This window comes from Serinus canaria, chromosome Z (assembly GCF_022539315.1).
Source record: "Serinus canaria isolate serCan28SL12 chromosome Z, serCan2020, whole genome shotgun sequence".
Taxonomy (NCBI): Eukaryota; Metazoa; Chordata; class Aves; order Passeriformes; family Fringillidae; genus Serinus; species Serinus canaria.
In genome coordinates this window covers 50,287,957-50,303,283 of record NC_066343.1, presented here as the reverse complement: position 1 = coordinate 50,303,283, position 15,327 = coordinate 50,287,957, and the positions used below count along the sequence as shown (strand labels likewise).

The 15,327-nt window shown below is 39.3% G+C and overlaps 1 protein-coding gene across 1 annotated transcript in view; it reads right to left on the bottom strand.

The window, feature by feature from the left end:
- Positions 1–15,327, bottom strand: part of MAP1B (microtubule associated protein 1B) — a 71,385-nt gene that overhangs the window by 22,759 nt on the left and 33,299 nt on the right. The window contains 1 exon segment of the mRNA XM_030236766.2: positions 3,236–3,318. Coding sequence (XP_030092626.2) covers positions 3,236–3,318 — 83 coding nt within the window.

Below are 15,327 nucleotides of genomic sequence, written 5' to 3'. Positions count from 1 at the left end.
AATGTGCTTGTTCCTTTACTTGACCCTCCCTACAGCTACTAATTGTTCTTGCTTACCACTCCCAAGGGGGAGATTTATGTGCATGCTAAGAGAAAGCCATACATTCTAAATTTAGGAACAAAACTAAACAAAACCTGTGTAAATTCTATATTGCTGAGTAAATGCTTTGCCAATACTTCAAAAGTCTTACCGAACACTGAAATACCAATTCAGTCTATGGTAAGCTATGAATTTCAAGTGCACTAATTTCTCTATTAAGGAAGAATTGAATCAAACCAGAACAGTGATTTCAGAACAAGGCTATCCACATATTAAACTAATTGAACAAATGAGCATCTGGGACAGCTCCACATGATAATGCACCCAAGTTCCATCTCCATGGAGATGACACAATCAGTTCAGCTCTCCTAGCAAGATATTCTTTCCAAGGTTTATATTGATTGTTAAGCAATCAATTTTTCTAAATAACTCTTGTGATTGCCGGGAGGCTTAGCCAGGGAGGCTTATCTTGAATCTCTGCTGAACAACCTACATTTCCATTACAACAAGAAAACACATACTGGAGAGTATGTGTCTCAAAGAAGATCCCAACTCAACCATGTCTTCACTGTTATTTCATTAAAGAAATGACCCTGATACTGAGCAGCAGAAAGTTCCTTAATTAAACACAGGACTAATACTGGCCTGCCACTAACTGCACTGAACAATTACATATTCAGAAATATCATGGATGCATTTATTGTATCTATTTCTATTTCAGACAAAAATATAGATAACTGCAAGCATTTGTCTGATGTGCATTACTCAAACCTTCGCTGTTTTCACTCTATTAAAATTGTATCAGAACTGGCTTCCTTTTCTTTTGTTGCTGCCAGCAGTGCTTATCAGTCTGACAACTTTTGTGTAAACTCATCAGGTTTTCCAACAGTAAAACTACTTCCTGACTTGTCAATCACTGATATTTGACTGTCATATAACTCCCATTCAATTTTATTAATTGACAATAAAACACATTCTACAGAGTTAACAAACTATGCCAGGAAAGTAAGTAAAGAAATATTTGCAGATTACAGATCATAATGTGTACAGATGGAAGACCTTAAGAGACCCATAAATTCTGTGTCTGGGTACAAATAAGGTTTTTTGAAGATGACCAGAAAATTTTCTCCTGATTTCAAGACCACTTAAGTTTAGAAGAAATACTGCAAGGTGATGATTCAGTTTATCTGCTTGTTAAGGTTCAAAACTGTTGAAGGAAGTGCACAGCAAGATGTAGGCTCAGTCAAACCAGAGATTAAGATGGAGTGAGAACAGAGACCAGCACATCAGCAGATCAGTAGTTTCCCATGATATGGTATGTATGATATGCTAGAGTCACAGGAAGAACATTAAAGCAATGGAGTACTTCCTAAAAAGGAAGTAAATTGGGGTTTTCATCAGGGTTTTCATTGAGATTTTCTTCAGGAATCTCTCTCCCTTTGGGCCTCTTTCTTATGGGAGGTGTTTGGCATTTGACAGGACATGACAGGAGCTTTGGGCACCATCATGTGTGGACTACCACCAGGTAAGGCTATTAACAGCCAGGTATATTGTATTTCTTTCTAATTTTATTGTTTGTTTGCTTGTTTGGCTTAGGTTTTTTTTTTTGTTTTTTTTTTTGTTTGTTTGTTTTTTTGTTTTGGTTTTTTTTTTTGTGTTGTTGTTTTACTTTGGTTTGGTTTTTGTTTCTTTGTGAGTTTTGTTTTTTTCCTGAGTGAATAGATTCCAGTTCCTCTTCTGGTGAAGTCAGAGCTTCATGGTACATCTCTGTTTCCCCAAGATTCACCCTGGAAATCTCTGATATATGAAATCAAGATCTGTTTGCCATAGTGAATAGAGAACGTCTGTTCCAACCTCTGATTTAATTCGGCCACTTCTTTTTGATGGTATCTTTCTGAATTGTGTTTATTCAGAGCCTTGCTTAGCCAGCCAAGTTAAATCTCATCTGCCTGACTGGGACCAGTTTGGCAGGATGAAAGCAAAGATCACCTCCCACAGTTTTGTGAGATGAAATTTACAGTTACATAGCCAAACATCTTCCAGAGCCAATGGAGTAAGCCCAGGGTTCAGAAATCATTAATGGGTGTCAGATCATGTTCTTCTATGTAGTCATCCATCAAAGGAATGACAAGCAACAGTAACAGAAATAGCATTTCCCAGCTTTTGGCAGTTTTTCGTCTCTTCCACCCCTCCACACATGCACACACTGGATGGCTTTTTACTCAGAATGAATGCATAGAGTTGCTATCCTGGAGACCCCTTTGTCCTTGCCAAGCACCTCTAATGGCTTGTAAGAGATTTTCACTCACTGTATTTTAGTAACTTCCCATTGACTAAGGTGGCTTTTAAACTTCTGCAGGTTCAGAAACTTCGTTTGTTTTGGAGTCCTTTCTTCTGTTTGTGTTCAACATCATTTAACAATTGACAGCAGAATAGTGTGGTCACCAGTGACCACCAGCAGAACTGCTTTATCTCCCAAAAGAAATTAGACTGTGGCAGTGCTTCCCAGCACAGACCAGAAAAGCAATTATCCCCATTATTTCAACATTCTCACTAGCTAAATAAATCAATTTTGTCTTTGAGCTACACAATCAGTTCTTTGACTGCTGAGTTCGTAAGGAATTGGCAGTCCTCTTATGGGCACTCTCCAGGGTTCACTAATCATGTCACATGCTTTTTGAAGACAGATGGATCAACCTAGAGTCACCACCATATAGCTGGTAATTCTCTCAGACCCAAATTTGTCCGTGGGCATGTTTAGACACTTTCTTCGTATGTAAAATAGGCACCTAGAGCTACCAAACAATGGCAAAGCAAAAGAAAAGCTTAACCATTGCCTCCACTCCATCAAGAAGAGAATTTGATGCATCATGAGAAAAGGAACACTGGGATCAGAGGCATGTTTCTGTCCCATGCTTCTGACAATTTGTTAGGAGTCTGGGAAACCAGGGAAAATATCGAGGGATGGGTGACATTTTTCATATATTTATTCCAAATGTACCCTTTAATTTGCAGTCAGGACCTGCTCTAATCATCTGCTAAGACTTTGAAAAACAGTATTTGAGTTTGCCAGCCTCTAAGCTGGCAGGCAGTGACAATGCTACATAATCACCTCAACTACATCTGCCTTAGTGCCCTCATCATGTCCACTTAGTAGAACTTTCATGACATGTTCAACAAAGTATTTCTTACTTACCTCAGTACTAACTGCTTCATCTGAGGGGTTGATGAGGACTACAGTTTCTAAGACATCACTTCTGTGGTGAAGAATCTTCTGACCTGCATATGCAGAGAGGAAAAAAGAAAAATTAAATTCAACTGTCGCGGTATAGACCAGGATTTTCCAAGAGTTTGCTGTGTATTTCATTGTGTGACAGCCCTCTGGCTGACCTGTCTGAGGGACTACCCATAACTCACCTTGTTCTCACAGAGCTGGTGTGGGTTAGGGAGTAACCATCGCCAACTGAGCATCTGGCCCTGACAAATCAAGTGAAAACTAGAACCCCTGCTGCCAAAATGCTCCCTTCAGCCTTCCACTGGTATTGATTAACATTGGGACACTGCAAAAAGTTCCCTGTGGGGATGGTTAGACATTTGCCATGCTGCTCTACTTTATCTCACTCCTGCTTACAAAAGCTCTAGCAAGCAATGCCATGCAACAAGAGTGACAGGGCACAAAAATAACATCTAGATCCTGAATTAGTAAAGTCTGGGCAAGTTTGGAGCAGCCTCACAGCCTACTGGCTTTCATACTTACTCTGTCTCTGTATTTAATAGTGATATTCATCTGACTGGGAGTGAATGCCAGAAAAACAAAATAGGACTTTTGAATTCCCCCCCCACCACCCCGTTAATTGGCAAGTTCTTATCAGGGTCTCTTTCTGTGAGAATTGCAGTGAGATTAATTAGCACTAGATTGTCATTCAGAAATCCAGACTGATAATTAGTCCAAAAAACCAGAAGAGCCATCCCTTCTGAGCAAACTGCTTGGCGCAGTACTAATCAATTAAAATAATTAATTAGGCTAAAAAGGGAGTACAGGACACAGACCTATTTGCCAACTTAGAAAACCTTCCCTGTAAAGAGATGTAAATTTACAAGGCTGAGGACAGTCAGGCTGAAAGGAGGTCCACATGCCTGAGAGCATGGTGTGAGAGAAAGGGCAGCCAGCCATTCCCACAGTGTCCCTGGCTGGGGCAGGCTTGGTGCTGCTCTTCCTGCCCCAGCAATGCCCTCTTCCTTCCTCACTGACCTACCTTCCCCTCTTCCTCCTCTCCTTGCCCCCTGAGCTCCCACCGTGCTGCGTCTGTCACTGCTGCTCTGGGGAATCTCTACATTTATAAGCGTGTGAGCATACAACCAAATGATAGAAACTGATGGAGAAGGAAAATAGTGTTCTCAAGCAAAACGTGAGATAGGGTTGTAATTTATTCTCTTGTGCGTGATAGTGCCTAGAAAATTAGGGGTAAGAAGTTAGTTTGAAGTAACCTGGTTTTCTTAACAAATATTCTTTCTGCTATGCTTCCTTGAAAGAAGGATACAAATTATATATTACAAAAGGGGAAGAGGGCAGCTCTCACTCCCTCTGCAACGCTCAGTTCTGATATTAGCCTTTACAATTCAACTTATTTTTAAAGTTTTGCTTCCTTGCCTTTGGAAATGCGCTTATAAAGCTACAGTCAATGAAACATCCAGATGGCTCTGTTACCACAGACTCCTTCAGAAGATGCTCTGTGCTCTGATATTTTAGTTGTTTGTCAGATTTCCCTTAAATTAAGAGATTAGGCGGAGTTTACTGAATCTTATCATTAAGAAAATTAAAGGAACCCTTTAGCAGACACTGAAGTTTCTTGCTTAATAGTTGGTGACACTGAGCACATACTTCGCTTCAGGCTAGACTAAGCCTCATATATCATTAGACATGAACACATAAAACACAGGTAGAAAAGAAATGCAATTAGCCACATGCAAAGTTAGACAAAAATGCACAGCTTTCATCCAGCTCAGAGCACATATTTTGGACTTAACTGAAGCTGCTCCAAGTCGTGTGTCTGTGTAGATAGGAAGGATTTTACCTGAGGAGTCACAACTCCTGCTGACCAACACCAGTGGTGGTTACTTACATCCCACCTGACACCCTGCTCTAGTGCTTGTGTGGGTTCACGGGCCCTGAGACTGATCTCCAGGGGCAGACAAGTTGTCTGCACCGTGTGCATGGTGCCCACTCAGAGATGCATGAGTGACTGCCTCCCTCTTCAGCTCCTTGGGATAAACAAGTTACTGACTACCACACAGGGTGGGGACCCAGCCCTGGCAGGGTGTCAGTCACTATGAGGGCTCCCATCCCAGGAACACCTGGGAAGTTTGCAGCTATTTGCTGATGTCAGTAACATGGTCCCTTGTCACTGCTTGACAAATAGGAAAGACTTTGAAAAACTATTTGCAATTTTGTAAGAGTAATGCAGGCTTGCTGCCCAGATTGATATCCTGAGATGCTCAGCTGGAGTGAAGGAAAGTCTCCCATGGGAATGGTTTTATCAGACAGAAATTAACTATCACAGTGTGGGAGCAGAAAGCAACAACAGCACATCATAAACTGGCAAGAGACTGTGACTTACTAAATTACAGACGGGAGTGGGAGAACCTGAGACTTGTGTACATCTGGGGTTGCTTCACTGGATTTTTGCAGCCTCTCTCTACACATGACAGATCATTTCTGTGATTTGACAGACAAAGAAAGGAAGAAACTTCCACATTGCATGGAAGTGATTGAGTAGATGGATTTCCCTTCTTATAGTTTCTAGGAAGCAAGTCAAAGCCCCTTCTAAATATTTAATAAATAAATATTATTTGTGTTTAGAAGAAATCCAAGTACCTGCCTATCTTTTGACTTTATTAATTAGAGCTTCAAATTAAAAACTGATATTAGCAAAGATTCTGGCATCTGTTTGATTCAGAACAAGAACAGAAAGAAGTAAACAGCATGTGAAATTTGCTTAAAATTGCACTCATCAACCCAGTTTCTATGGCCATAGGATCCTTATGCCCCTCTACTCATCCAAATATCAATTGTGTGATTATTGAGATGGGGATGGTGTTAGTAACATACAGAACAGTTTTCTTAACTTACACAGTCAATTTTTCCAGGCCAATCAAGCCGCATGAACATGCAGGGCACTTTTAACAGTAACTATGTAAATTTGTGCAAACACAAAGTGCAAATGAAAAAAAGAAGTCCTCATTAAAGTTTTGTTTAACCAAGCATCACTACTGACTGACACACTTTTCCTGGGCATGCCTGTGCAACCCAGCCCATGGGTGTGCCTGCTATAACAGCCTACTCAATAGAGGGGTTTCCACCAGCTTCTCCTGTCACTCCAGGTAGAAATCATCATTCACTTACTCCTTGTCAATACACTTCCTGCACAAAGTAAACACAGAGGAAGCAGGCAAATCCTTCCTGTGGTCATTCTGGGCAGAAAGGGTGAAAGGATACATCCCTGGAAGTATGCCTTCTTCCTGAAAATGGCAACCTGATCTGAAATCAAACTCATTTCTCTGGCAAATTTAAACACCTCTCATTTTTCATTGTAGACAAGAACTTCAAAGTCTTGTTTCACTGCCAGAAGACATGACTGTGGCTGTGTTATGTCAGCCACCGTGCTGGGTGGCATTAACAGATGGCACAGCCTGTAAGGCTGGCTAGGGGAACTTCCCACACACCATGGATGTGCAGTGACCTCTCTGCAGCTAGAAACCGGCAGTCCTCTGCGCTTGTAAGGAGCTTCCATGCCCAGGTCCCCCCCAGCTGCCCCTGGTCTTGTGGAGCAATTCCCAGACATTGAGGGGAGAAATTCTCCTAAATGAAACATAGAAATCAACCCCTAAAATTCTAAGGGAAGCTTAGTGTCTTGAAAGAGAGAATTGGAACTTGTCAGCCACTGTGCTGGGATGCAATAACTGATGTTCAAGAAACATCTCAACTGCAATCTGTTTCAGATTTACCATGTCTGATGAAGGTTATTGAAAGGTTATCATATCCCTAGCACTCATATATTTTAAGTAACTTCAAACTGCTCACTATTTCAACTGCAATTTCTAGTCTGGACTTCAAATTTGTCCTCCAAAACCAGACATATGAACTTTGGGCTCTTTCTGATTGTTCTATATTATCAACAGAACACTCAGAGTCTGGACAACTGAACATCTGGTGGTTGCTATATCTTGTACTAACTGAACAAATCTATTTTTTCTTGTTTTCAATGCAAAGATCAAGGGTTATAAATTGTCAAATAATACTTTAATTGTGACCAGCCCCAAATATCCTGTCTGCCTGGAGGCACTATATTGCAACAACAATTACGGACCAGGGAGAAAGAAAGAAGATAAGCTTTTACAGGAGACTATCAATTATCTAAAGAAATCTTCCATAAATGATATGGATCACTCCATCCTCTTCACCTTCTTTGTTGAGAAAGGGATACCAAGGCATGCTGAGCTTCCTGCTGAACTAAACTGCAAGCTGGAGAAATAGGTACGTTTCCAGCACTGAGCAAGGTAATGATTTTACAGAGTCTCCAAAGCAAATTCTGATGCTATAAAACTCTAGAGTTCTGTATCTGCAAGTGAGAAGAAAATGATTTGCAGACCTGATGAAGAAATAGCTGTCTAATATCCAGGCACTGGACTACATGAACAGGACTTCAGAAAGCTGCTTACAGAAAGGTCTGAAAGCCCTGCAGGTGATGCCAGGGACTGTGGAGAGCAATCATTCAGTCCTGTAACTAGCTGACACAATGGAGCGTGCATAACACAGGCATAACTTCATTTATGCCAGAGAAGATGGATTTACTGCCTCCAGGGCTCAATTCAGCCCAATGGCTTCTTAAATTTAGGCTGTCATCAAGGAAGGTATAATAATTTTTTTCCAGCTATAACTCCTATATATGTATGAATATCAGAATATTTTACACATTTCTAGGTGAAAATAAAATCCCACTAGAATGCCGTGCTGATGTGACAGCTATGAACAAATCTAAAGAGTTAAAATTGCTGAGCCCTCTAATGGAGACAAAGACTTGGAAGAATGACACTAACTGCAAAATGTGACTGTTTTCCTTGCCATCATTTAAGCCTGCTTGCTCTGGACGTTATGGTAGGTTCAGATTCATACCTAATGTTACATGCTTTTTATAGGGAATTATGTGCTGTCTCTGCAAAATTAGCTTATTTTTTTTTGCACCTGATCAGCTGGAATACTGAACTGTGTGGTGACTATTCAGAAAGCATAAATCTCTAGTTTATTTTCTCCCTCTCCCCACATAAATGGAATTGATGTCTGAATTTCATTGGGTTCAGCTGCAGCCTGGTGACGATAGTTAAACATTCTTCCTACCCACATCTGACTTGGAACAATTTATTAACTACAAGTCCAGAGAAACAATGTCCTGCATCCTCCTGTATTGTATTTTTTTCATTTTTAAACTCATATTTATTTAATGAAATAAGGCCTGTCGCATACAATTTCATTTTTGGTTTTGGGTAAGTCCTTATCTGTCAGATCTCATTTGAGCTTAGACCTCTAGATAATAATAGAGTCCTGCAAGTGGGAGGCTAGACAGAAGATGATTATGCAGTCTGAACAGTGACTGCAAGATTCAGCCTCCAGTTACTGTACTCAAACCCAGTTAACCAATCCTTGCTCAGGACTCTTAGACAGCAGTGAGAGAATGCAAGTCAACCTGTTGGCACTAATTTTCATGGCTGGATTCATATTTTCTGCCTCAAACTTTAATCTCTGATACTTGCAGACTTATGAACTGAGCTGCGCTAGGAGCTGTTGTAAGAACTACAAGTGATTACAGGGACCTCACTGCTCTGTGACCATTCGCCCTGAAACATTCTGAAATTAATCCAAGGCATTACATCACCTTTTTCACACCCTGTTGATCAACAGACTAATTGCATCATCTTTTCGCACTAAATGTTGTTTTCTTCCATGTCTGCCAACTTTGTGTGACACCTAATCTTCTGTCAAAATTTATCAAGTAGAAACAAACTGCCCTTTCACTCCCACCTGTTAGTGTTGGGCAAATTAATACTCTCAACTCTCATTTCTCACCTTTAGAAAATGGTATTTCTCACATAATTCGTGATATTTGACAACGTCAGGACACTATGAAGGGCTTCTAAAGCATTAAAAATCAAAGACTACCCTGAAAAGTTGAAGCAAATAAGTATGAGTGAAATAACAAGAAAAGATTAAGTATTATCATTTTAATGTCTACTGAAATGGATTTATCTCCCAAAAGAGGGAAAACTGAACCAAGTAGCTTAGGGATTTCATTATTGATTTCACTGAGTCTCTGGACAGAAGCGAAATTTAAAACCAATTCTTCTGAAGACCTCAATAAAATCAGAGTCAAAAAACCCCCACTTGCTATTTATACGCTGAATTTGCAACAGTAGTGGAATCCAATGCCAAATAAATGGGTTCACCCTTGACTTTGCTTAAGAAAAAATATAGCAAATAGTCAGTCAACAGTATCGATTTGTTCAATTAGCAGAGTGACAAGTTATTGCTGTGGAGCACTAAAATTCACTACCAATGGGAAAAAAGACCTGCCTCTTAGTGAAATGAGTGGCCATCTTTGATTGTTGGAGTACTTCTTGGATTAGGAAATCAAACATTCCTGATCTATCCTATGACAACCAATTATTCCTAATACATAAGATTTCATCTTTTTGGGGAAACCATGCAATATCCTAACTAGTTGTAGAGACAACAGAACCCTGGCAACAGTCTTTGCTTTTTCATATGATGCCACAGCCCCGCATGGCTCTCTGAACTCAGTAATTTCTCTTCTTCCATTGACTTGTATAATGAACAATTCACATGACAAGTAAAGCTTAAATCCCACTAGCCTAGCACACAAGTATTTAGCAGCATTGTGACTTCAGCAAGAGGATAGCAAGCGCAGGATATAAATATGAACTGGAACACCTGGAATTATGCTTTCCAAAAGGAGCGTGCAGCTTTATGATCCTACTCCAAGAAATTATCTTCTGTGATTACAGAAAGAGGAAAAAAAGGAGTGTTCAGAGAACAGAGAAGTTTAGCATCAGGGCAGAAAGGGAAGATGGTGTTTATTAGAGGGCTATGCAATGTTCCTAGTCAAGAACTGCCTTAACCAACATCATGGCTGTAGTCAGCATAGCTTTCAGTAAGCAACACCTCTTTCCAACAAGTGTCTGACTTGGGCTTTCACCATGAATTCATTTACCTGAAGCCACTATCTCCCTCATGAATCACTTCTCCAGCCTTGAAACACGCAGTTTCAGAGATGCTAGAGGACTGATCAGTTCATAATTGGTTTGCCATTTGATCCTTTCTGTAGAATTATATAGCATTTTCCATTATTTTCAAGGCAACATATAGCACTTATTAATGCTCCAGATAATTAAAACTTAAGCTCCTCCTCCAAAATATTCACAGTTTCAGAGTGTCTTCCTGAAATATGTATCTTAATTCTGTTGTAGAATATTTCCACATCCTGGTTTCATAAATATAACTCTATAGACACTGTGATCTCTAAACAACTACAATTTATTTTATCTTTAGAACAAATCTGATAAGTGTGACAGAATTTTAATCCCATAAAATACATATAGGGAAACAATTTCCAAGGTCATATGGAAGCAGAAACATGAAGCTTTAAAAGCCACCTATAGTGTGGTAGCGAGATAATCCTTTTGGCTCTGCAACTACATCAAAATTTCGTGGTTTTGAGAATACTGAATATTTAAAAAGCCAAGCTATGCATAATGGATTTTTTATTTAATGGACCCTGTTAGATACTTCCCAGAGTTGAAATTCTTCCATGAACTACTTCCCTGACAGTTAAGATATTGATAGTATTTAATACTTACAATGTTATCACTGCAGACCTTGAAACCATAGCTTCAAACTGCATCAGAAAACAACATCCAGTGAAATTTTGCAAGAAATTTGTCTGGGACTATCTAGACAAAAGCAAAGCAATTTCATCTTTTCCTCTTGCAGATTCTGCATGTCACAAAATTGAGGCAGGCAGGTAGGTAAATGTGAGATTCTCTCTAAGCATTTTCTTGAGTTACATATCTCTAGATTATAGAAGTAATAATCTTAAGAAGTTCTTAAGAGCAAGATGGTAAATTACTGTCATATATACCATGGTCAGCTGTATATTTTTAGACTTTTTCGTTGTCTATCATTAATCTCTCTCCTATCCTTAAATCTAAATTACATAGAAAATAGCATTGCTCTAGGATGCACTGCAGAACTGGTCAGATGTATTTTTCAGCAGCACAGCACAGTGCCCTGGTACTGCATAGAAACTGGCAGCCAACACACACCGTGATGGGAGACTGCAGTAATGCAGAGCTGACTCATGAGTCCTGAAGGTCAATAAAAGTCCTCAACTGAAACTGCATTTGGGAGGGTTACTAACCAGGGAGAGAAGGAGAGGTGCGCAACATCAGACCTCTTCCACAACCCTCCCTGTCTAGAAAAAAGGAAAATTTCGTCTTTAACCTCTATAAAACATCTTGGACCTAGGAATTAAAATAATCCTGAGCAGAGCAAACCACTTCCCAGTATAATTTATTTAAAATAGTTACTGCAATGTGATATTTAACTTTGGTCAGCTGTTCAGAAAAGGTATTTTTCACATCTCAATTGTCAAATAGCCAAATAAAATCTTATTTAGGAAAAATGCTACTTCTTTCTCAATACCCCTATCTCATACTTCATGGTTTATTGAACACATCATATTTCATAATTCTAGGACTGGTTAGAAGCTTAAGTGTTCTTTTGTTATACCAAGTGACCGGTATATTCACATTATAGACAAAACTGTTTACTGGGCTGTTAAAGGTGCTAAGCAGGTTTTTACACCAAACATGCTTGGCACTTTTTCAAAGGGCTGCTTTTTACAGGAAAAAACCAAACCCAACCAACAAAACTAGCGGACTAATTTTAATTACTTCTTAAAACAAAATGTGATTATGCCAATCTCCATTAACTACCTTAGCATCTACCTCCAATCCAAGTGTACTCCATAGGAATATTGACACTGAGGAATGGAAAAGGTTCTTTGATTATAAAGATCTGCTTTTGAAATCAAGATAGGAAATCAGCAATTATAAAATCTCCTTAATGATATTTAACCAAGTAGCCAAGACCCTTCCTATATTTCAAAAGAATACTCAACCTCAGTTAAATTTATTTTATTTCCTTTCAAATGTTGCCATTACTAAAACCTTCTCTTTTTACATCCTTCCATTTCACTTCCCTGTGCTGCAGTGCCGGGCTGTACTGTTCTGCCCACAACATCCTGACTGCCAGGGGAGGGAAGCTTTTTTCTTTCCTCTGCAGCACACTCTGCAGATGCTTCCTTGCACTTCACTGCAACTCCCACTTTCATAAGGAAAACAGAGCACAGCAGCATCAGGGAAGCTATGACGTAAATTTAAAATGTGTTGCAAAGGGATAAATACTGAAATAAGTATTTCAGAAAAAAACTTATTTCAGAATTTTGCCTTTCCTCTTCCCAGACATCTCTATCTGAGCACATTTTTAGTCTTTTGCATCTCCTTAGGGAGAAGTATCTGCATTTTCATCACTTCAGAAGGTTTCTGTTAATGTTTCTAAATTGCTGCAGCCTTCTTACTAATGGGTTTTCATCACTATAGCAGCTGAAGCCAAACCCAAAGCTCCAATTAGAATCCTCTGGAGAATATTTCTGGGTCTTGGTATCATTACCTTACATGCAATTAAGTTTTAAGTTCATCTGCCATTCCTGTTGAAAATCTGACAAGTCAATACAACCTATAAGGGCTTCACACATAGGGAATCCATTCCTTCCCTAGAGCACATTTTCTTTGCCATGTGTTTATTAAAATTTCTCAGTTTAGATACAATTTTTATTCTTCCTCCTAGTTCAAATCAGAGAGGATTTCCTCACCTTGACAGCCCATGAATAATGAATGACAGAGTCTGTTTGCAAGCACTATAGCTGTTCCAGGAGCCTTGCACTGCAGATTAGGCACTTTACTTTGCAGTATTTCAAGATTACTTATGTTTAAATTTTTCTATGGTCTGGGAATCAGTGTATTTTCTTGGGAAGAAGCTCCACAGTTAATAAACCACCCTTGATCCCTGCACTGTAATGTTTATTATGTACCAAAAAAACCCTCCATTGTTTGTCAAAATACCTCCTTGAACATAATTTACCTAGTGGAGCCCTTTGAAGAACCATTAAGTTCTTCTCCCTAAAGTAACATCAAAGCTTTATTGCTACTCCATGAAATCATAGAATCATCACAGCTGTATTACAGTGGAAAATTGTATTTTTTTATACTTGGGTTTATTTTTGTGCATTTTAGGAAACTGGCATTCTATTGAATGTAGCATTACTATCAGCTAATTCACCAGCTGTGGGGTCTCTGCAACCACTACAAAATATAACAAGATGCTCTGTTTGTAAGCCTTTAATGAGAACCAGGAGTCAGCTTTTCCCCTGGCAACCACCTGGCTTCCCAGCTTCATAGCAAAACTTGCCCAAAGCTTTTATTCTGCTTTGCATATAAACAGTGTTGCTAATCAATTTCTGGATTAAGTTCACTGTCCCTTTCTAGCAGCAAATGCGCTTTCCTGGTCTGAAAGAGCAGAGCAACTGTTCCACCCCAAGGCAGAGACAAGAGAGAGCCTCTTAAAAACCTCCAAACCCCTTCCTCCACTGATTCTTTACTGGATGTGTGCAATTCTTCACTGTGATGGTTTTATACAAACTGCAAATATAATATGAAATCGATTGCCTCTGTGTGCAATACCGACAAATACAATTAATTAATGCTAGATTTTACAGAGAAGAAAATGAGAAGGCACACCTGTTTCAGCACAAAGGGAACATTCTTCTGGGTTTCATTTCTGGAATTAAAACAAGCCATAAAGTAGTCCCTCTGGTCTTTGGCCTTTTTGGATGATGTGCTTAAGTACAACTAATTGAACTACATTATAAAGCAGAAAAAGACAATACTATTCTCTAATTAGATTATCAAAAACAGGGAGAGGCTTTTTGTTTATCAAAAACAAGAAGCCAGCATATATCTTCAGGAAATACGAACCCATATTCAAACATTGCGTTTCATAGGCAATGTCTTTTCATACCTAACCTCTTAAAATTTCACCAACCCAATTACCCTTACCTGTGGTTGAAACTGTAACAACAAAAAGCAGTGCATAAACAAGAAATAGTGATAGCCCATTTCCACTGATACCAGAAAAAAATAGCCACCAACAGAGGTCAGAGGACTTGGAAACCAGAAATCAATGAACCAGCAAGTGTAACAGCAAAAACTGGCCCTCTAAATGACATAGTGGAGTGACTCCAGAGGCCAGTCAAGCATCAGCTTGGATGTTTTTATGTCTTGACTGGCCCTGTATCCTCTCCCTATACCAAATTCTGTACAGAAGGATGAGTGAGGAACAGACCCAGCTCTGAATACACCTATTTTAATCTTCAAATGTTTAACTTGTTAAATATTTTTCTTGGGAAGAAGTAGATGCTCCCAGAAATAGCTCAGGCAGCCTCTGAGCTGAGGAGTAGATGACTACTGTTGCAGACCTTCATGGCAGGATCCTTTTTGTTTAAGCAGCCACAGCATCTACAGGAAGAAACAGAACTCACACCTGGTGAAACCGTTTACAGCTGTATAGGCAGGAACTGCTGTGGAGAACTTTGTCCTCTCTAACCTGATGCAGATCCACCAAACTTCCAGAGAGGCCATGACAATGTTCAGCACATATCAAAACTAGTTGAAAATTAAATGAAGAAAAGCAAAATCTCACTCTGTCACAGAAAGCAAAACATTTAATTAAATACCAGCTCTGCCTTAGGTTCTGTCTCTTGCAGCTAAGTCTTCTTACCCTGTACTAAATCTTCATTGTTATTTTGGAACCCCTAATCACCTTTTATGCCTCAAAACCACAAATATCTGAAAATAATTAACATCACCCAGTAGGAATAGTCATACAATTTTGGCCTGGTCCTTTGTGAAACTCTTGGAAACCTCTAGCATATTATGATTGCTTAAACTTCCAAGCTTTATTCTTCCCTTTTTGTGCGTGCTTAACTCCTGTTAATGCCAATGAAAACTATGTGCATACAACAATGAAAGATTAAACTCTTTAATTGTCCAAAAGGTGCTATCAGCCCTGTGCTGCTTCAGTGAAGAAAAAAACCCCTC